Raw genomic sequence first — 27715 nt, forward strand, 5'->3', positions numbered from 1 at the left:
CCTCGAGAAAAGACAGAGTCTGGTATAGGATTGAGTTCACGTGGTTTTATTGTAATTTCTTTTAAAGTGTCATGGAGTTCTGTTTTGGTCAAGGGACTGAAAGAATGGAGAGATGGTGTGCCGTTGAACTGAGGATCAGGAGTAGGTAGGAAAGGTGTTTAGTCCAAGGTGGTACTAAGGTTTTGGACTTTGTCGACAAAAGGAAAAGACACCAAAGAATTCAGATTAAGTGGAGGTAGAAGTAAGAGGCATCTGTTTTGAGTGCCAAACACATTTGACATAATGGAATACAGACATTTGCTGGATGTGACATCGATAACTTGAAAGGAAGAGAAGTTCATCATCATCAGCAGGCTGATCCTCATGACTACCATCATCACCATGACAAGGTACCTTGTCCCCTTTGAACATTTTCAGGCAGTTTATGCGTCTTAACTGAAAACAAATCTGTACGTGTACTTTCCAATGGTGTAATTTGTTTTGAAAAGCAGACAGCCAATTATTGGCATACTCAGGCTACGTTCACATGAAGCCCAGGCAGTCAATGCCAGAAACTGACAGCAACTGGCGGAGAATTGTGCACACGTCATTTATGCCAGCGGTAAATGTTCACACCTGCGACCAGCCGTCTTCAGTCGTCTCCAGCTACGGACTTATAAATGGAACACACACAGAGACACAGAAACACACACAACACAGACACAGACACACACACTCACACACACACACACACACACACACACACACACACCTTCGACGCCGCCATGGTCAAATATTGAAATAAGGGAAGTCATATCATCTTTGGCTTGTAACGTGATGGACTGCCCTGTCTCAAACTTCACCTCTGTACGTCTACAGAAAGGACACACACACACACACACACACACACACACACACACACACACGCACAACACAACACAATACAACACAGCACACACACACACACACACACACACACACACACACACACAAAGGCAGGCACTTTGACACTGCCATGATCAAACACTGAGTAGTCAACAACACGTCTCAGCCGCGTGCTCACACACACACACACACACACACGTGTTTTCTGGACTGTTACCATAGGGTGCACTGACATGAACGCTGCTTTGGCATCAGCTGCGCAGCCATTCGTTTGGTCCATTAATAGGGGGAAAGTGGCAGAATGGTTAAGACGCTCAGCTGCCAATACAGAAAGTCCGTGAAGGTGTGGGTTCGAATCCCGCTCCCGCCCTTTCTCCCAAGTTTGACTGGAAAATAAAACTGATTGTCTAGTCTTTCAGATCAGATGATAAACCAAGGTCCCATGTGCAGCTTGCACTTGGCACACTGAAAAAGAACCCACGGCAACGAGAGCATTGTCCTCTGACAAAATTATGTAAAAAGAAATCCACTCTGATAGGTACACAAATATATATAAGCATTCACTCAAGGCCTGACAAGTGCATTGGGTTATGCTGCTGTCAGGCATTTGCTTAGCAGATATGGTGTGTATGGATTTGTCCGAACGCAGTGACACCTCTGAGAAACTGAAAACTGAAATTATATCCGTCCCACCAATTGTTTGATTTCTCTCATGTGGACAGGTGAAATGGACGATTGGTCCAAGGGACAAACCAGTCATAATCGTTTCTCCCGTCTAGAGAGCGCCATGATAGCAAGTCTCTCTGTCTCTCTCTCCCTCTCTCTCCCTCTCTTTATGTTTCTCACAGTGTCCAAAAATCAGAAACGAATTGTAGAGAACTGAAAGATAGTTCATTTCCAGCTTGCTTCTGAAAACGAACGACGAAAGAAGTCCCAGCCCCCAGCCCTACCCCCTTGCTTTGAAGACGTGTTCTGGGTGTGAGGTCAGGCAGTGTGTGTTTGTTCTATATTATACACAGGGTCGTTGAAGAGCTGACACCTGCATATGAAGGTACATTACAAAGCACTGCTGTGTGTATGTGTGTGTGTGTGTGTGTGTGTGCGTGCGTGTGGACGGATGTGTGTGTGTGTGTGTGTGTGTGTGTGTGTGTGTGTGTGTGAGTAGTATGTTGAGATATGTCAGGTCAGGTCATTAGATCTGCTACTGGTAACCTGTAATCCAGTACAACCTGTTCAGGGTCGGGTTGCCGGCGACTAAACCGGCACTCCCACCGCTCCCTTCCGGGACTGGTGAGGCGGGTGGCTAGACACCCTTATGGAGATCCATAAAAGGGCGTTGGCTCAGGAGAGCCACCGACGGCCATCTAGCTCCACTGTGCTGTGTGCAAGCCACACGCAGTTGGCCCCCGGGGTGTGTCTACCCATGCATGCGAAGTCTGGATCCGGCAGAATCTGCGGAAGAAACCTATCGGTTCAACGGAGTGGAAGCCGGTTACAGCAACGCACTGTGGAGTGCAGAGAGCAAGATGAGACACCGAAAGGATATCTTGGTCATCCACTGAATCCGTGCTCATCCTCCAGTCGTCTCGACTTAGTCTTGCCACTGGAAATTGGTGGACCCGGACGAGAGAGTGAGGTTGACGTTGCGCAACTCCTCTTCACTTTAAACAAACTCATCGCGCAAGTCATCAGTCATCCAAAATGACCTTTCATCCTTCATCATTTCATCACCCCCAAGTCCTGTGGCGACAGGCGAGCGACGAAACGACAGGTGTGGGTACACTGGCAGTCGCAGTCGCAGACCTGCACGCAGGCGGCTCAGGCCATAGGGTCGTTCTTCGTCGACAGGAGCAGCGATGGAGCTCGGCAGCCGTCTGAGCGTCTGAGCAGCCCTCTTTAGGAATGCACTGCTCACCTCCCTGGCATGAGGAAGGGGCTAGAAAAGGTGCCCTAAAAATTGCCTGCTCCATATCACCCTGGCCAGCATACCGCGGCTGGCGGGGACCCTACATCAGCGGTCGAAACAAGAAGAAAGAAAAGAAAAAAACAAGGATCGTTCCTCTCACCATTGGTGCTTGGAACATAAGGACTCTCCTGGACAGAGATAAGGCGGACAGACCCCAAAGGAGAACGGCACTAGTTGCATCTGAACTCGCCAGATACAACATTGACATCACAGCCTTGAGTGAGACTCGGCTTGCAGGTGAAGGCGAGCTCTGTGAACGGGGATCTGGTTACACCTTCTTCTGGAGTGGACGAGGAAGCGAAGAGCGACGTGAGGCTGGTGTTGGTTTTGCAGTAAAAACAGCACTTGTCAGCAAGCTAGCTGGAATCCCAAAGGGAGTCAACGATAGGCTTATGACCATGAAACTCCCACTGGCATCTGGCCAGAAGCACCTCACCATTGTCAGTGCCTACGCCCCAACCATGACCAACCCGGATGAAGTGAAGGCGAAGTTCTACGAGGACCTTCACTCTGTCATTGCTGCTATCCCAAAAGCAGACAAGCTCATCATTCTTGGGGACTTCAATGCCAGAGTTGGCTCTGACTACATCTCCTGGGATGGAGTGATTGGAAAGCACGGTGTGGGCCACTGCAACCCAAATGGATTGCTTTTGCTTCAGACCTGTGCAGAGCACGAACTGCTGATAACCAACACAGTTTTCTGCCTCCCTACCCGTAACAGGACGTCATGGATGCACCCTCGCTCAAAGCATTGGCATCTCATCGATTATGTCATCGTCAGGAAAAGGGATAGGCAAGATGTATGTGTAACAAAGACCATGTGCGGTGCCGAGTGTTGGACAGACCATCGCCTTGTAGTCTCGAAGCTGAATATTCGAATCCAGCCCAAGAGACGCCCCCAAGGCCAGAAGGCTCCAAAACGGCTCAACATCGCTAAGCTGAAAAACATCACCATCAAACAGTCCTTTGTGGAGCTGCTGGAAGATCGTCTGGAATCCGCCTCTCTGGACAACCAGAATGTGGAGTCTGACTGGAGGACCCTGATCTATAGTACAGCTTCAGAGACCCTGGGACCCATGTCCAGAAAGCACAAAGACTGGTTTGATGAAAACTGTGATGAAATCAAGCAGCTTCTGGATGAGAAACGCCGTCTGCATCAAGCCTACCTGAGCAACCCAAAGTCCACATCAAAAAAGGATGTGTACGATGCCATCCGCAGGACTGTTCAGCAAAAGTTACGCCAGATGCAGGATAAGTGGCTGAGTGACAAAGCTGATGAGATCCAGGGATATGCTGACAGGCACGATATGAAGAGGTTCTATGATGCCTTAAAAGAAGTCTATGGCCCCACATCCTCAGGATCATCCCCCCTCCTCAGTGCAGATGGGAATACCTTGATCACCGAGAAGGAGAAAAATCTCGAACGCTGGGCTGAGCACTTCAACAGTGTCTTAAATCGCCCTTCCTCCATAAATGATGAAGCCATAGACCGTCTCCCCACAAGTCCCCATCAACGAAGCACTGGACGATCCGCCAACATCTCTTGAGACCCAGAAAGCAATTCGTCTGCTATCCAGTGGCAAAGCACCTGGCTCAGACTCCATACCAGCAGAGGTCTACAAGGATGGAGGCACTGTGCTAACTGAGAAGCTCCATCAGCTGTACTCACTCATGTGGAAAGAAGAGACGATCCCCCAGGATTTCAAAGATGCATCTATCATTCACTTGTACAAGCGAAAGGGGAACCGGCAAGCCTGTGATAACCATCGGGGCATTTCCTTGCTCTCCATCGCAGGCAAGATACTTGCCAGGATCCTACTAAACCGCCTCACAGCACACCTTGACCAAGGTCATTTGCCTGAGAGCCACTGTGGATTCCGGAAAAGAGCGTGGAACCACCGACATGGTGTTTGCTGCAGGGCAGCTGCAAGAGAAATGTCAGGAGCAAAATGCTGATCTGTTCTCCACCTATGTCGACCTCACTAAGGCCTTCGACACCGTGAGTAGAGAGGGGACTGTGGAAGATCATGGCCAAGTACGGATGCCCTCGGAAATTTATTTCCTTGGTCAGCCAATTCCATGAAGGCATGCAGGCTCGAGTCCAGGACAAAGGCGAAACATCTGCTCCTTTTGCTGTCACAAATGGTGTCAAGCAAGGCTGCGTCCTGGCTCCAACGCTGTTCAGCCTCATGTTCTCTGCAATGCTTACTGATGCCTTCAGAGGTGGCGATGTTGGAATCGGCCTAAAGTACCGAACAGATGGTAAGTTGTTTAAACCTCAGAAGGCTTCAGCAAAAACGAAGGTCATGACAGACATCATCAGAGACTTTTTTGTTTGCTGATGAGTGTGCCCTCAACGCTGGATCTGAAGCTGACATGCAACTCAGCGTCGACAAGTTTGCCACTGCCAGCAGGAACTTCGGCCTTACCATCAGCACGAGGAAAACTGAAGTTCTCCATCAGCCAGCCCCAGGGAAACCCTACGTTGAGCCCAACATCACAGTCACAGTCAGAGGACTCAGTGCGGGGTGGAGCGGTTCACATACCTTTGCAGCACACTGTCACGAAATGCGACCATCGACGATGAAGTGAACGTCAGGATTGCAAGAGCAAGCGCAACTTTTGGTAGACTCAATGCAAATGTCTGGAACAGAAGAGGCATTAGTCTTGAGACCAAGCTAAAGGTCTACAGAGCAGTAGTTCTCCCCACACTACTGTACGCCTGCGAAACTTGGACAGTGTACCAACGACATGCCAAGAAGCTGAACCTACTTCCACACAACATGCCTCAGGAAGCTACTGAACATCAAGTGGCAAGACAAGACCCCAGACACAGAGGTGCTCGCAAAAGCCACCCTTCCCAGCATCTTCACCATCCTGATGAAGTCCCAGCTTCGCTGGGCTGGACACGTGGCGCGCATGCCAGACCATCGGCTGCCCAAAAGGCTCTTCTATGGCGAGCTGCAACAAGGGAAGAGATCACACGGAGGTCAGAAGAAGCGCTTCAGAGATACTCTGAAAGTCTCTCTGAAAGCGTTTGATATCAACCCTGACTCCTGGGAGGAATCTGCAGTGGACCGTGACAAAAGGCGTGCTGCTGTGCACAAAGGTGCCAAGTTGTGCGAGGCCAACAGGACTGCTGCAGCTGTTCAGAAGAGGCAGGCCAGAAAGTAACGGGCAAACAAGCTCCCTGACAATGGTATGCCTGTCTTTGTCTGCCCCAACTGTCAGCGAACATTTCGTGCGCAGATTGGACTATTCAGCCATCTGCGCATTCACAGATAGATTCATGAGCATCCTCCCCCCCCCCACCCCACCACCACCCTCCCCCCATCCCCCAGCTGGATGACAACGATGGTCATCATCGATCTCGATGGACACACACCACCAGTATGTTGAGGGACTTTTGACCCCTCAAATGAGGACCTCTTTGGAGGACCTTCTGGGACCGGAAGTGCGCGCGTGCACATTCCGGAAATGGGCGGAAGAGTCAAGGTCACTCGAAAGATTTTATGTGTGGGTCAAGGTCACATCATCGGACCGGAAGTGTGCACGTGGGCATTCAGGAAGTAGGCGGAAGGGTCAACTCATGGTGTGTGTACTGAATCAAAATTGGATTAATATTGCGACGTGGCATGCTAAAAACAGATGGACGTATCTTGACATGTGTCGGTTGACTGTGCACAATGGACCTTTGTCTCTCAGAGTGTCTAAAAATAGATAGACATGTGTTGATATATTAGCCGGCGTCATGTCCTTTGTTTTTGTGGTGATGACAATGGCAATGATGATGATGGCGATTTGACAAGGATGATGATGATGGCGAATGTGCCTTGAAGTTTGTAGACTGGTTTCCATTTTAAAGCAAAATGCAACATGTAAGACACTATCAGAATAGGCCATGTATCCAAGGTGGAAACATCCTTTTACCTGTGTGATTGAGGGTCCAATAGGAAGGGGAAAAACTGTTTGGGTCACCCAGTTTATAAATCACATCAATGCACTAATGACACCAACTCCCGATAAGATTGTATGGTGTTACGGAAAATGGCAGTCTGTATATAATATTTTGAAAGAAGTAACTTTTGTTGAAGGGCTACTCAAAATAGAGGAATGGGATGATCGGAAACGACGTTTGGTGGTGATTGATGACTTGATGAGTGAGACAGGGGAGAGGATGACGAAACTGTTTACCAAAGGCAGTCACCATCGCAACATGAGTGTCATGTACATAGTGCAGAATCTGTTTGGGAAAAACAAAGAACAACGAACTATCAGCTTGAACAGCCATTATCTGGTGGTGTCCAAAACCCCCAGAGACGCCTCGCAGATCAACCATTGTATCCTGGAAGACTCAAGTATGTTCAGGAAGCCTTTAAAGATGTACATCCGAGCCCCATGGTTATTTGTTGTTTGACCATCGTCAGGAGACACCATTCCACCTCGTTCTGAGAACAAGCATCATCCCTCCAGATCATCAAGTAGTCTACATACAAAAGTAGCCATGTCAGTGCTGTATGAGGAGAAATTTAGCCATGCTACAACTCCTGTGTGGTGCAAAACCTGCTGTTATAAAGGCAGTCCTGAAAGGGGCCTCACCAGATTTGATCAATGCCTTCAGTGAATGTTCTCTCAACATCTTAAAAGGCAATGTAAGACTGACCCCTACTCAGAAGAAACAGTTGTGTAGATACAAACAGAGCTTACATTCACTAGCCAAGCAAGGGACTTCAACGAAGAGAAAGAAGCAGATCCTGTGGAAAGGAGGATTTCTTGGTGCCCTCATCGAACCTGTCCTGAGTGTGCTCGGGGGATTACTGGGAGGATCGTAACTATATCATGGAGCACACTAAGAAAATGATTTTAGTGGACCCTTGTTGGTTAGACTCTAATCGTAATACAGGACCTCCCGTTCCTGATGCAACTTCTCACACCCTCAGAGAACTGGATGAGCAGTTGCGTGACATACTGGATAAAAATGACACACACATAGAAGACAAGGCTAGCATGTACCACCAGACCCTTTGGAAATATTTGAAACGGATGAAGGTTTGTCATCTATTATGGGAAACATAAAGCAGGAGTGTACCAAAGATTATGAAAGGCAAAGCAGAACGACTCCTGCAGCGTAATCAGAAACAGCCAGATTTGAAGTGGAACCAGCGAGGTGAAATCATTTGGTGAAGGCAGTTGGTTAAAAACTCAGACCTTGTTGATCTGGTCAATGATGTGCTAAGGAAGCGTCGATACGTACAACCCATTGGGTGGAAATCATTTGCCACTGCTCTAGGTGATATCAACATTCCCCGAGATTTAGGTGGAAACCCTGACCGTTGGAATTTTGTGACAACACAAATACCCTACACCCTGTTCTATCCTGCATAGTCTGCTGAAGGCACTGATGATGTGGCTTCTTCTCCTCATCCAAGATTTTCTACACAACGAAAGGTAACACCTTCACCATCTCCGAGAAACGGGGCCTTATCTTCCATCAAAAAGAAGAAAAAAGCGACACAAAAAGACCAAGCAAAGGAGATACACCTTCTGGGTGGCGGAAAAAGACGTACAAACGGAAGAGGAAACAACAGAGACTGAGTAAGACTGTGCCTTTGATGGACTGAGAATCATTTCAGTCATTCCGTTTGTTGGGTTATTTCCCTTTGATGACTTACAAGAGGTTACGAGAGTCGTTTGGCGGGAATAAATGATAACAACGCACTGTGATTAATGTGTTCATTTGAGCCTGAAACATCACATTGACGTCGAGAATTCCCAAAGGATTCAGGCAGGGAAGTACCAAAATACATTTCTATTTGCTTTTCATGTAATAGTTCTCACAAGATAAGCAGTTCTTGTAGAAATATGTCCTTATTTGTTTTATGCTATAAAGACAGGGTGACGCCATTTTGTATCAGTCAACAAAATTGCAAACTGTTTTTCCACTGTGACATTAGAAGTTATTCTGTTGTGTTTTTTTTCTCTGGTCATAAACTTTGCTATAGTGAAATCCACAATTCAGAATGGCACACACAAATAAGTTTGACAAGTTCAATCATGCCGTTGAAAATTTTGATTTTTATATTGAACACCTTACCATATACTTTGACGCAAACGACAATGCTGAAGATAAACAGAAGAGTGTATTCTTGTCAATTATTGGTGCCAAATATTATTCACTGCTTCGTTCACTGTGCTCACCTGACGATGATGGAGTCTCCCGTCGGTCCGACGGATGAGTAGGCAGGCAGGCTTATCTGTCAGTGTGTGTCCTCATATGGGAGAAGAGGCCGATTCTAGTTGCGCAGCACTTCCCACAGGTGCTGCAAGCGAAAACGTCTCCAGAAGTTTAGCCCTGCTTCCTTCGCTCACGCTTCTCCTTAATGGCCAGCATTCTCTTGTTTTCAAACGTCTTTATGCCACTAGAGCACAGCATCCTCCAACGAGAGCGATCAAGGGCATCAGTTTCCCAGGAAGTAACGTCTATGTCACAGGCTTTGAGAAGGTGTCCTTGAAGCACTTGCAGGGTCTTCCAAGTTCGCGGTGGCCTTCCTTCAGCTGACACACCAACAACAAAGGATTATGACGACCTTATTGCTATCCTCAAAGCACATGTGTCACCCAAACCACTTATCATAGGTGAAAGGTTCAAATTTCACAACATGTAGTAGAATGAGCTGGAAACTGTGAATAACTTTGCAGCAGAAAGACTTACCCATACCGTACCGTCTTTTGTATGTGCTGAAGGGACTGAATGGATGAAACAAGGCAAACCAGACAAGAGAGAGTTACAGTAGTCAAGGTGAGAGAGAATGAGAGAAATGACAAGTCTAGATGTTCAATGGACAGATATTTCCGGATGGAACTGATGCGCCGCAATTGACAGTAGCAGGATTGACATGTCTGACTGATAATTTTGGCATGGACAGTGTGTTGTCAAGGACAACGCTGAGGTTCCTGACTGACCTGGAAAGAGGGATGGATGTACTGCCAAGTTTGATTGTCAGTTGTGATGGAAAAGAGTTTTTGTTTAATTCCTATGATCATTGCTTCAGTTTTGTCCGCGTTCAATTGTAACTTATGTAGAGTCATCCAATTTTGAATGTCCAGGAAGCAGTTGGATGTTTCTTGCAAGAGCAACAACAGATACCTTCAACCTGATGTCTCATGATGGTGGTGTGGGTGTGCCCTTTAAAAGTGTCATCACCCACACTTCCCTGTTTGTTCGCAAAGTAAAATTGAATCCTGCTGTTACCTTGGCTCATGAAAAGGCGCTGGAGAGGGGAACATGCAGGTATCCGCTAAAGAGAATTGTTCAGAGGACCTTTGCTGTCCCCCAAGGCAACTTAAGTGCTGTCCAAGACAACCTCTGTCAGTCAGACCCCAACGAAGATCGTCATTGGTCTTGTAGATAGTACAGCATTCAATGGAAGGTACAACAGAAACCCATTCAATCTTCAACACTTCAACTTGAATTTTTTATGTATGTACATGGACGGCCGCCAGATCCCTGCCAAGGCCCTGACTCCAGATTTTGAACATCGTCAGTTTGTCAGGACCTATCACAGTCTGATGCTGGCAGCTGGGGTGGTGAACAAAGATGCTGGAAACAGCATCAAGTATCAAGATTTTGACCAAGGATTCACCCTGTATGGTTTTGATCTGAGTCTGGTGGATGGAGACCAGCAGTTTGAACTGATCAAGAGCAGTGCCCTTTGTCTGGAAATGAAGTTCTCTCAAGTTGTGAATCACTCTGACTATGTGTTTGTGTATGCAGAGTTGGACAGCATGGTCAAAATTGACCGTTCCCGCAAAGTGCTGACAGACTTTTCATCAAGAACAGTGTGGAAATTGCTGCCGTGTTGAATAAAGACATTCGCACTCGACGTGTCTTTGGGGGATTATACCCAAGGAACAAACTCCCACTCTCTTTCACCACCCAATGACCTATCACATTGGTGATCAACACTGACCACAGCCAAGGACCATGAGAACATTGGGTCAGTGTGTGGTTTGATGGACAGGGAAAAGCAGAATATTTTGATAGTTTTGGTCTACCTCCTTCGTTTTATCCAGACACTGAAAAGTTCATTTTGAAACACAGTTTTAGTCATCTCTTTAACCAAAGACTTATTCAAGACTTAACTAGCTCAGCCTGTGGGTACTATGTGCTGTATTTCATTTTAAGAAAAGTTATGGTCACAGTCTTGTCCAAGTGTTGTCTAAGTTCCACCCCCATAAACTAAGACCGTCTTTTGTCCAGGTGGTCTGATCTTGTGTCATCGTATAAAGTGTCAGACTGCTCAAACTGGCTGTGTTTGAAGGTTGAAGTATGGGTATATACAAAATCCCTAGAGTTTCAAAAGAAAGTCGTCAGTGTTATTACCGTAAAGTACCGAGTATAAGCCCACCCCTCCTCTGCACGAATTTAGGACAAAAGTGGGGGGTGGGCTTATACTCGGTACTTGACCCTATGTCCTGTATTTCATTTTAAGAAAAGTCATGGTCACAGTCTTGTCCAAGTGTTGTCTAAGTTCCATCCCATAAACTGAGGACCAATGATCAAAAAGTAAGACCATTTATTCATTCTGTTTACAGAAAAAGTATTTTTAAAAGCAATGTAACGTAGTGTGCTTGTCACATACAGCACACGTTTCACTACGAATCACAATGGAGGGATTCTGGAGGAAGTTGGGGATGGGATTGTAAAAATGAAAACTCAGATGTGCTTGACTCTTATCAATCTGTTTGTCACAGAGTTGTTGCCCATGTATCGTGCTGAGTTTCAGCAAACCGGACAGAATGCAGATGGAGAATGTGTCACATGCTTTTATCATATTCTTGGAGACCACTTGTGGTCTAGACTCAACACAGACCATCTGTTGTCCAGGTGGTCTGATCTTGTGTCATCGTATAAAGTGTCAGAGTGCTCAAACTGGCTGTGTTTGAAGGTTGAAGCATGGGAATATACAAAATCCCTAGAGTTTCAAAAGAAAGTCGTCAGTGTTATCATTCGTAGTACTTAAAGCAAACACAACCAGAATCGTGGACTCTTGACTGGGTAACAGATCTGGGTGTTTTTGTTTCATTGTTCTTATTTTGTTGCTGTTGTTGTTGGAATTTTTCATTAGCTTGTTTGAACCCACCTTGTTTAAATTAAATGCAAACATAAAAGCTTCTTTTACTGATTGGTTAATTTGAATATTTGAACTGGTTTAAACCGACTCTTCAACACACATGCACAGTGTGCTATAGGAGAGGTCTGGACCATACCAGCATTACCTTCTCCACTACATTCGGCCTTGCAACATCGTCTTCAGCAACCAGCGCCATGAAGAACGCAGAGCCAGAGTCTATACTATATCCACTGGGACGCAACATCTTTGCCACTGTCAAAATTTGGCGAGGGGCTGTCAGAATATATGTGCACCATTACAAGAGATCCACGAATACCAAGGGTGGGCGTTTGGTCAGGGCGAAGAAAGGACTGTCATTGGAACTGAAGGAGTTCGAAAGACTGGTCAGTCTGAAGAAAAAGCTGATGGCAGACTTCAGTCAGCAGACATCAGCTCTGTCAGCGGGCAGATCTGACACAACTGCTATGTCTTTGTCAACAATGTCATCTCCCATGGTTGGAGCCATAGCTCCCTGGACTGTGACTTGCTCTTCAACTCTGGGGACTCCTGGTGGATATCTCATCCAGTGTGAACAACCTGTTGACTCCACACGAATCTCCACCATGTTTGAGGAGAGCCCTGGTGTGGACATTGTGAAAGCAGCTGCAGTCCGAGCTGGTGTTGAAAGGCCTAAAAAGACAGGCAGGAAGACGGCCAAAACGGACCCAGCTGCCTCAGTGGCCATCTTCCCCTGACATCAGGGCGATGGACACTGTGATGGTGGAATCACACACACCTGAAATGGAGTCATACTCCACTGTGCTGGAGCCATACAGTCCTGGAACGGAACCAGACACTTCTGTGTATGGCTACTGCTACTGCTCCAGTAAAGATCCGTATATCATGGCCTTGTAGAAAGACTGATGTGTATGTAGCGTGGTGTCTAATTTTGATTAACGTTTTGCAATTTTGCTGTCTGTACATTCTTTGCATAACAAATATGTTCAGTATTGTGTATACAATATTCTCTTGCTGAATTATAGTTGTTGTAACAGGCATTTGCTACTACCTTTTTAATTTTTTTATTTGATGTTGTCCTTCCTTCCTATGCAGTGTATGATAAAAAAAAAAAACACAACAAAAAACAAAAACAAAAAAAAAACCCAGAAAATAAAGGGTGAAAACCCCAAATGATGTATCGATCAGCGAGCGTCGTTTATCTTTAATGGCCTCCTTTTCTGATACGTCACTTGGTTGCCTGACAACAAAAGGATCAATTTTCACAGAACATGGACGAAGGCAGTTGTGACCTGATCTCTCTTTCTCACTCTTTCTCTCACTTTCTCCTCTTCGTGTCAACAAAAGTGGTCTCTACCGCTGACATTAGTGCGCGCGCGCGTGTGTGTGTGTGTAGCAATGCGTTTATGCGGGGTGATCAAGTTTTTCAGTGACGCCATGTAAGAGGTGTGAGGCAGATGTGTTTGGATTCTAAAATGGAGTCCTTGTTTGGAAGGTTAGTGACAGCAGTCTTGTTTAGGGTCTATTGAATAACTAGTTGGACGACTATTGTTTGATGGGAAGAATACCTTTTCTTTTTCACGATGTCTTCTTCTGTTACCCGGGGCAAAATTAGGATGTTGGCTGCTCTAAAGTACCCCTGTTTTGAACTCTGTGAATCAATGTAGATGCTGTCAAACATCTGCCACTCCCTTTTTTCTGTTTTTTTCTCCCCTGTCTTCCCCATCTATAAAACTTCGATCAGGAGGAAAACGTGAATCATTTCTATTTTAGAGACCTTTTTGGTTTGAGACCATCAGAATGAACCCATTTTGGCGTTTATATCCATGTGAGGTTGCAGAAGAAATGGAGGAAGATGTCCCTATTTTTTTCATGAGTTAGAAGATGAGTTTTTCATAGAAGAAGAACAACAACAACAACATGGAGAAGAAATGGAAGGAAATGTCCACCCTTTTTTATGAGTCAGAAGAGGAGGAGTTTTCCCCAGAACAACAATAACAACAAGAACAGAAAACCGAAGAAGAAAAAACAGAAGAAGAAGACAAACTGACTATAAGCATGAAGGAAGAGGAGGAGGAGGAAGAAAAAGAAGTAGCATTAGAAGACATAGAAGAAGAAGGAGAAACAAAACACAACTGTGAAATAATGATCAAATAGTTATTACTGCGGCAGGAGTTGTTGCTGCAACAACTGGACGACCAAGATGAAATCATCAAACAGCTGTGGTGGTGGTGTAATAATACCCATCATCATCAGCAGCAGCAGCAGCAGCAGCAGCAGCCACAGCAGCAGCAGCAGCACCACCACCACCACCACCACCACCAACAACAACTACCAACTGATGACATGGGGGAAAACTGTCAGTTCAAAGTTATCCCACCCAACTTTTTGTATGGGAAGTTACTTTTGCCTGTTTTTACTTTGTTAATTTATCTGTTCATTCATATTTCACTCATTCCTTTTTTCTGAATCTTCTAAGACCCACCCAGGAATCACTGCATGGAGGTTGGAGGGGCATGATTCTTCAAATATATGTTTAGATCAAGCGACACAGCCTGTATACAAGGAAAAACAGCTATCAGGACATTTACAGAGATGACTGGTTTGGAATGCTGTCACAACCAGGAGAAAAAAATCAGCTGTGAATCCAGAAGTGAGCCAGTGAGAATGCTAGACATGGGTAGGGAGGGTAGAAATCCCATCAGAAGCAACAATATGTTTGATACAGAAAAAGGAAAGACTTGCGTGATTGTGTGTGTAAGAGAACATGGTTTTTGTATCTGTCCTGAAGCCCACGTTTTTTCCACAACCACTCTCTTGTGTTTCCAGAACATGATGGTAGATGTCTTTAGTGAGTGTGTTGTGATTTTTATTGAGCCCCTTGCAGCTGAATTAGTTTGTGTCTTATCCGGAACAGAAATAAGTTTTTGAACACATTCCCACAAAGCATCTACCATGTACTCTGTTTTGAACAACCCGGGTGTTCTTTTGTCATAGTGGACGCGATTTCGGCAGTCTGAACAATGTGAAGGGGTCCACGGTAGCCCTGCTGTACTTGTGTATTGGTACAATGCTGTGTGTTGGCTGCAAGCCTGTGTCTGAAACCATTGATTATTCTCTTTGTAAAACTGTTCACGCAGGTGTAGTTGTACTGCTTCCTCAAAACTCTTACAATTCAGTGCCATGTAGAGTGAATCCGTGTCCATTTCCAGGAGTTAAAAATCAGTTCCGTCCACGAATTGTAGCATCCGCAGTTTCGCGTACTGGCGTTAAATTTCATGATATCCTTTCCGAAAACTATATTTCAGATTCTATTTTGTGTTGATTCTAAATCAGTTCTTCACGCTATTGAACTTATAAAAGAAACGGTTAGGTATGAACTCATTATTGAAATTAACCATTTGATTCACGAGCTCTTATTAAGAGGCTCTCACCTAACCTTTTGCTGGATTCCTTCTCATTGTGGTTTTTACTATAATGAAAAAATTGACATTTTGGATTAAAAAAAAAGGAGCTAGAAGCTCCACGAAAGAGTTAGATTTAAATATTTCGCTTTCACTACAAGAATGTTACACCATGGTAGAAAAAGTCCAATGGTCAAAATTTCAGTTTGAGGAAAAACACACCAGTAACTCGGAGTTACATAAGAACATACAGAAAATGTATGGTTTCAGGGGAAAACATTACCATAATGATTTTCATAAGAGGTAAATGATTTCTCTAATCTGTAGATGGAAAATGAATTGTTTTGGGACAAAATATGTGACGCCGCACGCAGCGGTGTACGAGAACCGCTCCAAGAGGGGATGAGGTTGAAAGGAAGAAGATGACGACGGTGGAAGAAGAAGAAAAAGATATCTTCACCCAGTTCAGCCAGCTGCTCTGCACTCAGGATTCAGGACCACCAACTCCAACACAGGCGCGGCTATTTTTGGGGGCAATTTATCTGTCTATGTGGTCGGTCTTTCTGTCTGTCTCCCTTCCTCTTTCTATCTAGTACGTACAACCATCATACTTTTTACCCCACCGAATTCAAAGACTTAATGTAAGAATACTTATGTTGCAGTTGACGATGATGAGTGGAGATGGGTGACAACCAAAGTGATCGCTAACACAGCCGACACCGCCAACACAAATACCATGGTGACCGACGTCACCACAGCCACCACTACCGCAGCTGACACAGTCGTCGCTTCTTTGTGTGTGTTTGTGCGTTGTGTCTGAATGTATGTAGGAGGAATTTTTTTGTTTAATGTCCCGTCACACATATCGGTGATTGAAGACATTTTGTTAAAGTATTTATGAATACATCTGAGTATTATCGGTTAGAAGTGGTGGGAGATGTGGATGAATGGAGGGTTGGTGGAAACTGGGAAAATGAGGGTAAAAATGTGGGTGAAATTTGGAAGAAAAAACCCCCCTCTAAATACAGTTACAGGAAATTACTTAAAGGACTTCGTAAAAGAGAAGTCGTTAAACTGACAAGCGAAACAACTGATAATGAATGCAAAAAGTCAAAAACATCAACGTTCTATACGTGAATGTACGTGTCTGTGTATTTATGTCTGTTTGTCTATCTGTCCATGTGTTTTTTCTTTCAAATATATGCTACAGAAAATGAAAGAGATTAAAGGGCGTAAACTCCAAATGATGTATCGATCAGTAAGTGTCGTTTATTTTTAATGGCCTCCTGTTCTGATACGTCACTTTGTTGCCTGTTGACACCAAGGAATTGCTGGATCCAACAGACTATGTTCAGACGTCATTCATCAATCAACAGTTGTAGTCATGCAAGGCGAAGGAATGACAATGATTTTATTCTTCAGAAATATCATGTCAAATTTTGATAGGATCTTGTGTATTCTCGGTAGTATAGTGGTCCGTATCCGCGCCTGTCACCCGGGAGACTGGGATTCGATTCCCCGCTGAGGAGACGTGTGTGTGTATTCCTTTTACTCAAGTCAATTTGGGTTTCTATGGAAGCGTGTAGAAAAACAAAGGACATGATGCTGGCTAACAGGTCAAGACACGTCTATCTATTTCTACACACTCTGAGAGACAAAGGTCCATTGTGCACAGTCAACCAACACATGCCAAGACACGTCTATCTATTTTTAGCACCCCACGTCACAATATCGATCCACTTTTGATTCAGTACACACCATGACTTTGACCCTTCCGCCTACTTCCGGAATGCGCACGCGCACACTTCCGGTCCAACGATGTGACCTTGACCCACACATCAAATCTTTCCAGTGACCTCGACTCTTCTGCCCACTTCCGGAATGCGCATGTGCACATTTCCAGTCCCGAAAAGGTCCTGATTGGAGGGGTCAGGTGTCCCTTACCATACTACTAGAGGGTTGATTTTTTTAAATGTAGAGGGTTTAAGGCGTACTTTTCTAATTCTAAAGGGGTTTATTTCACTACGTTTAGACGGTTTTCTTTTGCTAAATGCTGGGGGTTTAACGTGCTGTTTTCTCATTTTAAAGGGATTTATTTTATCACTTGTAGGTGTTAATTTCTATTTTTTTCTTTCCATCATATAAAATAAAAAGACAATAATGATAATCAATAAAGAAATGAGCAAATAAAAGTAAAACATACAGGCACACATACACACACTTGCATAACAGATATGCAACAAACATGCAGTTTCACAGATATGAAGGCACAAGCAAAAGTGCACAGGCCCCAAATACACATAAACGTACACGAGCCCCAACACACACACACACACACACACACACACACACACACACACACCATCTCCCAAATTCCCCCCCTCCCCCGCCCCCCCTCCACACACACACACACACCCCTTTCCCCACACACGCATTTTTAGGCTACATATCGCAGCTTCCACAGCACACACACCAAGACAGACACACACAAACATATACACACACACTCACTCATACAAACACATACACACATAAGCCCATACCACCCCCACACCCACCCATATATGTATGCACACCCGCACTTTCCAATATTCCCTTGCTCCCACAATACAGACATGCATACACACACACATCAAGATGGTGGAAAACGCAGGACGATAAGTTTTCCCTGTCGGAGATTGTGTGAACTGCATGGAAATGACAAGAACTAGAAGCATGGGAAGTGTATACACTACACAGGAACTAACTCCAGTGAGATCTAAATCCGGATCTTCAAGCACGAGTGAGCGGAAGACTAATAAGAAACAAAAAGAAAATTCAAGCGGAACAAAGGACAACTACAATGACTGCCAGACACACGAAGCCCCAAGTGGACCCCAGTCTTCTTCGTGTGCCATCAACTGGAGCTGGCTAAGAAAATTTCAGAAATGAGTGATGTTATGTCTTCTTTGTGTGTGTGGATTTCATTGCTGGAAGAGACAGCCCGGCATCTACAAGGCACACATGGCTGGTGGGTGGAGAGATCAAGGAAAAATCGGTCAGTGACGCACACACGCAAACATAAACACGAAAACAGACTCAAAAGACAACCATCAGACATACGTGGATGTGCTGAAGCAAGGTCTGAAGCATCAGCCATACCACAAAGACAAACAACAAAGAAAATCCAAACAAAGGCTACAAAAACAAATCAGAAAGAAAAGAACGAAAATTACGTCAACAAGAAAAGGACTGATGATCTAAAACAAACTTACCCAACACCTTCTTCTGCCCCTGTTCAGTCTGGTATGGAATAAGATCTGCCAACAGCTCTCATCATTCATGATTCTATTTTGAATAGCATTCAACCAAAACAACTTGGACAGTCCTACGGAATAAATGTGCACAGTGTCAAAGCTAGCACCACCAAAGAGTCAGAGAAAAGATTAGATTCCGCCACATCAAATGAAAACAAGTCATTTGATGCCATCCCCCTTGTGGAATCAATGACGTCAAAGCAAAAGACGCAACCACAGCATGCAATTCACTCATCACATCAGCCAAGAAAAGTTCCCACAAACATCCAAAATAATAGTCAGCAAGACAGCCCCCACCAAAGATAAGAAAACAGAAAACAAAATTAACCTCTTCAATGCCTTATTATCTGTCGACCTTGAAAGAACACTTATATCAAATGAAAATCTGAAAAACAGCTACAGCTACATACAAGACACGATCCACCCCAGTCAGAGAGGTACCCGTGTTCTTGCAGGTAACATCGGCAGACACATGCGGGACCTCTTCTGGGAGCCCCCACGGCGACCAGCAAGGCCAAGGAGCAACAACAGGATGACCTCAAGACCCCAGCATCCCTCCCGTTACAGCCATATGTACATTGCTGAACATCAGCACCTGTGGTTGAACCGCTACGAACTGTTGTATAACTATTAATGAAAAGTCTGTCAACTATGTATGTTCACTGTTCACATGAACTCTGACAGCACTGATTCCTGCTGGTGAAGTGTATTTAGTTTGTACTGAATCCATCATTTGAGGACGTGAACGCTAATTGAAACTCCCCCCCCCCAACCCCCCCCCCCCTCCCTGTTATTCACATTAACTTTATTATTTTTGTTTCCCAGTTTAAACACATTTAGTATTTCTCTCCCACCCATCATCCATTAACAAACACACTTCAATCTTAGTATCAAACTTTAAAATCATATGTTGTTTGTTTTTTTCCTCACTGATAATTCATCTTGTAGAAAAGCAATAGTTCATAAACTGCGGTCTTTGATTTGTTCATATAGCATAAATAACATTATATTCCTGTTTGATAGGAAAGATCGTTAGTAATGAAAAAGCAAACACGATTACAAAGTAGGCTACTCCAGTGGAACTGCAGATCTATTCTGTCTAACATGACCTATCTGAAACATTTTCTAGCATCAAGTAAGTGTGCCGTTTTAATTTTGCAGTCACTTAATATCAGTGCATTTAATTTTTATGATATTGGGAACGAGGGCAAGAAGATACGTACTGCTATTTATATACTTAGAGAATTACAGTATAATCCATGTGAATCTCCTGTTTCAAAATCTATTGCAAGCTTTGACATACACTCTTGTGCAGCTACAGTAAAATTTAGCAGCAAGTCAGTTCTTAACGTACTTTCCGTTTATCTTCCGAAAGGTTCAAACGATCGAAATACTGAGTGGCTTAGAACATTACAAGAACAACAGCCTGGTAAATCGGTAGTAGCAGGTGATTTCAGTGCCCACGCTCTATTCTGGGAAAAGGAGTGTAGAACTGTGACAAGCAATCGGCTTTATGATTTGGCATTCAAGGTGTTTGAACTACATTTGATGTTTCTGATGAAGCAGATATAAATTGTGTAAAATGTCATGGAGTGATATTGTAAAAATATCAATGACCTTGTATTTGTTAAATGATTTTCCACCATGTGATGTAATCTTATTCAAATAAAACCGCTGTTGTTGTTTTTCAAACAAAGTGTGTGTGTGTGTGTGTGCGCGCGCGTGCGCGCGTGTGTGCGCGCGTGCGTGTGTGTAATCATAATCAATACCAAAATACTACAGGGCATGGGAAAGCCCACCAAAATACCACTCGGATTCCACTGGAGACATGGGGCAGCCCATCAAAATATCACTTAGGACATGGGGCAGCCCATCAAAATATCACTTAGGACATGAGGCAGCCCATCAAAATACCACAGAGACATGGGACAGCCCATCAAAATACCACAGAGACATGGGACAGCCCATCAAAAATACCACAGAGACATGGGGCAGCCCATCATACCACAGAGACATGGGGCAGCCCATCAAAATACCACAGGGACATGGAACAGCCCATCTAAATACAACAGGGACATGGGACAGCCCATCAAAATACCACAGAGACATGGGACAGCCCATCATACCACAGAGACATGGGGCAGCCCATCAAAATATCACTTAGGACATGGGACAGCCCATCAAAATACCACAGAGACATGGAACACCCCATCAAAATACCACAGAGACATGGGACAGCCCATCAAAATACCACAGGGACATGGGGCAGCCCATCAAAATACCACAGGGACATGGGGCAGCCCATCAAAATACCACAGGGACATGGGGCAGCCCATCAAAATACCACAGAGACATGGAACAGCCCATCAAAATACCACAGAGACATGGGACAGCCCATCAAAATACCACAGAGACATGGGGCAGCCCATCAAAATACCACAGAGACATGGGGCAGCCCATCAAAATACCACAGGGACATGGGGCAGCCCATCAAAATACCACCAGACCCCATATGGTTTTCATGTGCTAAGCCCATCTGAGATGGCTTTTTGACTGGCTGCCCATCACAGACATGAGATTGCCCACTGGGATCCCAGCGGAAATCCATGTTGATCCTACTTGGAAACCCCGTTGCGAATCTTAGTGGGGCCCACCTGTGTTAGTCCAAGTGAGGCCCGTTTGGTTAACCATGTGGGGCCCATGTGGGACCCATTTGGCTCTGTTGTCTGGGAAGACTGCCTGGAAGATGAAAATGGGTCAGTCTCCAGAACTTTGTTGGAAATGAGGGTCTCTCAGTCTGATTCAATATAAACATGTGTTTACAATGATTATTCAAATGTTTGATATGTTATCAGGATTGCAATTGAATAGAGAAATGTCTCCAAAAATTTTGTGGGAACCTGTTTTGTTCTTGTGTCTTAAATGTGTTGAAAATTATTAAAGACATCCAGAATTTCGGCGGCATTTTATTACATGGCAATGTGTCTGAACACGTACTAGTCAGAAACAAATAAGTACAAACCTTATTAAAATCCAGTACATACAGACATCATCTATATTCATTTGTTGTAATAATAAAACATTGACCATCAGTAAAAAATGGTACATTACGTTTGAGATATTACGCAAAAAACCCGCGTGACAGACGTAAACAACCCGTTCCTCTTGACGTGTTTTTTGTTGTTGTTGTTGTTGGTTTTTTGTTTGTTTGTTTGTTTGTTTGTTTTTTGTTGTTTTTGTGTGTGTGTTTTTTGTGTTTGTTTGTTTGTTTGTTTTTGTTTTGTTTTTTTATTCAAAGGCAAGCACATTCATGAATACACTACACGTTCTTTACTTGCAACGGGTGGTCAACACATCTATCTTCGAAAGCTCATACACTCATTTTCCGGTAAAACTGTCTATTCAACTGTTCAAATGCAATCGACGTTGCATTAATGTTCAGTTTCGCTTTTCTCTGTTACATCTGTTCATGTAAACGACCCATTAAAAAATATACATGTAAATTATAACTGTTTTCACATAAATCATGCGGATTCATCACGGGAAAGCGTAAATCTTGTTTGAAAAATACCCTTCAATCGTGAGTGTTCAACACAGATTCAGAGAATGCGTTGTTTCCAACAGCGTCTGAAATGTATATATGTTACATGGAAATCTCCGTCTCTTTTTCTCTCATCTGATTAAGTTTAGATACAATTACTATTTCTGACACATGGCGAGATGCGTTAATATTCGGATATTGCCGTAAGATTCCGAAACAAGTCAACACATGTAGTTCGGTAAGACTGCTTTCAGTTGAAGACTTGTTGCATCAGAAGTTCCGAACAACAAAGTTCAAAATAGAAAATCACCCCCTTAAATTACCTTGATTCCGGCTTTTGCTGTCTGGTGAAGTTTTATTAAGAAATGATGTAGTTTATCAGTTTGCGTGACAGACGAAGTGTGGAATGAAAAAAATCGTTGTATCCGAAACACGTCAGTCCCTGCGTGCTTATTGTTTTGCAGAATTTGATTAGAACAGCCACATTGTAGATCACACAAGTTCTGAAAAAACGAAACTCTACATTGATTATGAATGAATTTCTTAAAATTAATTAAGTCTGAAGCATTTCACGTTTGGTAGTGCTTGAGATGAAGTCAAGTGTCACATTAGGACACGGAACACATGTTCTTTTGTTCTGCTTTATGCAGATAATAAAATTCCTTATTTTTAGTTGTTGTTTCTTGTAGTTATTATTGTTGTTGTTTGGTTTTGTTTTTCTCATAATTTTACTCTTATTACATTTTTTTTCTGAAATCCTACATATTTGTTCACTGTGAGGATAACGCTAATCAGTTTTCTGATTATTTATTGAATAGAAAGATACAAAGATTCCGGTGTTTACATCACAATTCTCAAGATAAAGAGGATAACTTTTGTCAAGTGATATAAATCATACAATTCCCATTTCATAATAAGATGAACATTAGTACTTTAAACAGTTAAACACTGGGGAGAATTGATGTGAAAATGGAGTGCCTGCAGTGTTTCTGAAAAATAAAATCATCCAGGGTGGGGAAGTTAGTTTAGGTATTCTGGGTTCCATGTTACATATGTCATAAGGTTTTAGGTAATCATTAATAGAATACATAATTTTGCACAGTCTTTGATTTCATTGCATGGGCTGAAGACTGCATGATAGATTCATTACTATCATTATTATAAATCAAGTAATTCAAACATCTATATCGGGAAAGTTAGTTTAGGTAACTTGGATTCAATGTTACACATGTTACAACAAAGTTTTACATAATCCACCAGCCGCCGTGGCCAAGTGGTTAGCGTCGCGGACTGACGGCTGGGAGGACGCGGGTTCGAATCCCAGCGGAGGTGGGTTTTTCGGCCCGTGGCCGACTCCTACCCAGAGTTGAGTGTGCTGTGGGCTTAAATGGGGAGACTGGGACCACACAGTCGAGTGTCATCCACTTCAAGGATGCGTCTTTGGGTGTGTTGCTCTAATTACCTGACCAACACTGCAAGTGTCTGTATCTCTCGGGCCTGGTTAACGCCGGGATATCATTATGACAGGAAGCGTAGAGTACAGCCTTGTCACGCAGTCCCAAACCATAATGGACCGCCATAGCAACATCGTCATCATCATCGTCATCCTCCTTCTCCTTCATCGTCATCAATATAAACAAAATAGTCTCAAAGTCTGTGACCTTTCATGCCCTGCTCTCATGGTGACCTCAGTTTTGATACCCCTCCACTTCCGTGCTTTGGGTGAGTCCTGTCAATGTCGTCAGTGTCGGCAGATTCATGGGGGGCTGTTGTTTGAGGGACGTGGTGGCGGTCTCCACTCTGGGAGAGACGCTCACTCAGTCTGGCTCCGCGACTAAGCCATTATTGTCGTTAGTAGGGGGCTTAGTAGGTGGTGTCCTAAAGCTAAGTACGTTAAAAAACACAACAGGCACCACTGAACACCACCGAAGTGACTCAGCAGCAGTGCAGGGTCTCCTCTGGTGTGTGGCCTCCAGGCGACCTAACATCGATGGTTCCCTGTGGACTGCTGACGCTGGAACTGCGACGGACGAACCCGGGTGTGGCCGTGTATGGGGGAATCTAAATGAGCGGCGTGGAAGTAATGCCACTGAAACGGCCCAGATGATGGGGCAGCAAAAAAAAAAAAAAAAAAAAAAAAAAAGTTTTACATAATCATTAATAGTTTTTTTGATCCATTGTTATCATTATGATTATGATCTATATCCTACGCCAAATCGACGTCTACTGCGCCAAAGTTCGTGAGTTCCATTTCGCAAATAACGGTTCATTTCTAAAGAAAAAATATGTATTTCATACCGTTGTTTTCACATCAATTTTGCCATCATCTGCCTTCCATAATTTTCGAATTTATTATCTTGACAGAGCGCCAATAATGTTCATTGAAACCGAACGTGGTTCACACATATTTAGATATTTATATTTTACACGTTACTAACGAGAGCATGGAGTATAACCAAGTTGTGCATTGCGCAAAATACCAACAAAATTGTACTTACAAACTAAATAATCCTGTGCTGCCTTCGTAAATTCACCTTTGCAGTCGGTATAATACCTATTTCATTCTTTGTGATATGTCATGAATTATAAGAAACTGGAAACATTCATAAAAGCGAATCTGCGTCTTCTACCAATTCAATATAAAATGCATGAAATTGAAAATGTTTGTTTCCTTTTGACCCCAAAGAGCTCTGTTACTAGCTTTCTGTTCAGAATCAGTTGTCTGCTGCAGTGACCTGCCCACAGTTCAGCATCAGCGCGGCACAGTCAGTCACATGTACTGTACCGCGCTTAACGCTTCCTCTGGCGACCAATTATACCGCGCTTGCGTAGCCTTCACTAGTTCTTGCCGTGCGACTCTTTGTAAGGCGATCTCACACAGGCAGAAGTAATAAAAACATACGATTCTGGACATTAAAAATCAAAATCTAATTATGTTCCCACCCCTCTATAGTGGTAAATTTTATATCAGTGTGAACAGCATGATTATTCTATTTTATCGTAAAAGGAACGGTTTTGTTGCTCACATTTGGACCTAACGCAAATTTTAATCTAAATTTCCTGGCCTATTCTGGATTCTGGCAGAGAGTATACTGGGGGTCAGGGGTGTGGGGGTGAGGGGTGGGGGGTTGTACTGCTGGTATGTTGCCCCGTGTGCCCGCACGCCGTGAGATCAGGCCGTGTGTTGTTTGGCTTCTGTCTGCTCGCTGTGGGATCAGTGTGTGTCCTTGTGCTGCAAGCTAACACGGATCTGGATCGGAGCCCGGAAAGCAAGGGGTACAGAGAGAGACACACACACATACGCAGACACACAGAGACACACAGACACAGACACACACAGGGACAGACAGACACACACACACACACACACACACACACACACATGTGCGCAAGCCCTCGACACTGATCTCAAAATTCAAGTTTCTGTTTATATGTATGCGTGTCACCTACTGAGACTCTCTCTCCAAACTCCTTTGGGCACACTATAAACTTCTGTTCTGGTTAACCACACAGATTGTTCTTCCACCAGAAGATTACCCACAGGGCATTGGAATCATTTATACACAAGGGGACATGGTTGCAGAATCATGGGATAATGATAATGATAATAATAACTGGACACTCACCAGCACTTTCCTCATTGCACAAAGCGCTTTACAATCCACGCACACATGCATACAAAACACACTCAGTTCTCAATTCATATTCATGCACAATACACGCACAAACAAACTAGTACGTACAATACAAACGTACAGGTGTCCACGGAATCTGTAGACTGTCCAGCACACCTGGCTCCTGCATAGTTCTGTCTTCTGCTTGAGTCCACCTTTTACGACATTCTGCTCCAGTGATGAACTGGACAGTGTGGGTAAAATTCTAATGGGTAGAATTTCTTTTCATTGTCACTGATGTTTACTGGTTTCACTTATGAACGCCATCCTTAATCATATCAAGTTCAACAGCTACGAAAACTGCAACATCAGCAACAACAATGATGACAACAGAAAACGTTACTGGCCTACTAGGACTTCTTCTACTACTACTTCTGCTGCTGGTGGTGCTGTTGCTGTTACTGTTATTGCTGCTGGTAGTGGTGGTGGTCACTTACTTGTCTATGCTGTGTCAATTATGAGCAATCACTGTTAAAGGTAAAGAGGAATATGATTCACATGGAACCACTTACAATTTGACCAGAAATTGATTCCAGACTTTTCAACATTTTTGTTTCGTTGGATTTCTTCCTCTTTTCCATCAATGTATTGAAGGTATACACGAAGGGGTTGATAGCAGAGTTTAAAGGCAGCACAGTGATTGCCAATGCCACATTCACTTCTCCAGGGATGGCAGTTCCTGTCAGTGCCAGCAACCCACATAATCCGATGGGAAACCAACACATGAAATCGGTCACTGCAACAGAGATTAACCGTCGAGCTATGGTCATATCACGCGACGCTCTTGTGGTGTTAGTTTTCAGAGCATTGCTCTGAACTGACTGATAGATGAAAAGCTGACCAGCGGAGATAAACAAGAACAGAGCAAAATTAAGGACGATTACCACACTGAAAGAATAAATTCTTCCTGGAAATTCTCTCCTTGTGACAGGCAGCGGAATACAGATGCCTGTCTGGCTGTAAAACTGCCAGTGTGCCGTCACGGGAAGCAAAGGCAGCAAGGCGAGACACCAGCCGAGCAGCCAGGTCAACAGACAGGCCACGGATGCTGACGTTCTGGTGAACCGCCAAGAGCTGAACGGAAAACGGAGGACAAGAAAACGATCCATGGTGATGAGCCAGATGATCAGAGCTGACACCTCGCTGGACAGCAGAGACAGAAGTCCCGCCATCTTGCAGGTCACGCTGCCCTTCCAGACCTCGTCATAGTGCAGGTATCTGCCACGGAACCATTCATCTGCTGCTCCAATGATGGTGACGTAGACACCCATCAGAAAGTCAGCCATGGAAAGGTTGGTGACGAACACGCCGAATCCAGTGGAAGACGACTTCTTCAGCACACACTGACGTACCAGAAAACAGAACATGTTACCCGTCACAGACATACCGCTGATCACCCACAGGGAAATCTGATAGATCTGCGATTGAAGCAGATCTTCGCAAGATGAAATTTCATCTTTTGGAGCGTAACAGGAACTTTGATCAAAATAAGAAGGCAGAATCTGACTGCAGCATATTCTATAGTTTTGTGTGGATATAACTTTCAGATGGGAAAGACCTTCAAATATATCAGCTGGAAATATGTTCACCAAGCTCCCGTCCATATACACTTCTGTTAAATACGGTGTGAGCTGAAACCCATTTAGGCCAATTTTATGGATAGATGTAAAAGTTAAATTTATTTTACGAATGCCAGTAAATTGTGACAGAACTGTGGTGTCAAACACTTTCAGCGAAGTGAATGACAGATCTACCATTGTCAGAGCATTTTCCTGGGTAACAGCTTGGGGACTGGCGCTTAGTGAGCTAAGAGGATTGTTGGACAGGGACAACAGGTGA

General features: G+C 44.1%; 1 protein-coding gene across 1 annotated transcript; it reads right to left on the bottom strand.

Moving 5' to 3' along the window:
• Nucleotides 1–21276: 21276 nt before the first annotated feature.
• LOC143286373 (relaxin receptor 2-like) lies at nt 21277–27261 on the bottom strand. The gene is made up of 2 exons (XM_076593912.1): nt 26930–27261; nt 21277–21400 (listed from the first exon to the last, which is right to left on the bottom strand). The coding sequence occupies exons 1-2, from the start codon at nt 27259–27261 to the stop codon at nt 21277–21279; spliced, it is 456 nt and encodes a 151-aa protein (XP_076450027.1).
• Between the last annotated feature and the right edge of the window lie 454 nt (nt 27262–27715).

This window comes from Babylonia areolata, chromosome 10 (genome assembly GCF_041734735.1).
Source record: "Babylonia areolata isolate BAREFJ2019XMU chromosome 10, ASM4173473v1, whole genome shotgun sequence".
NCBI classification, from domain to species: Eukaryota; Metazoa; Mollusca; class Gastropoda; order Neogastropoda; family Buccinidae; genus Babylonia; species Babylonia areolata.

Coding starts and splice junctions, on each gene's coding strand:
- LOC143286373 (XM_076593912.1), bottom strand. CDS start 27,261: ATGTCTGTGACGGGTAACATGTTCTGTTTTCTGGTACGTCAGTGTGTG. Junction 21,401..26,929: donor TCTTGGCGGTTCACCAGAAC/GTCAGCATCCGT, acceptor TTCATCTTCCAG/GCAGTCTTCCCAGACAACAG.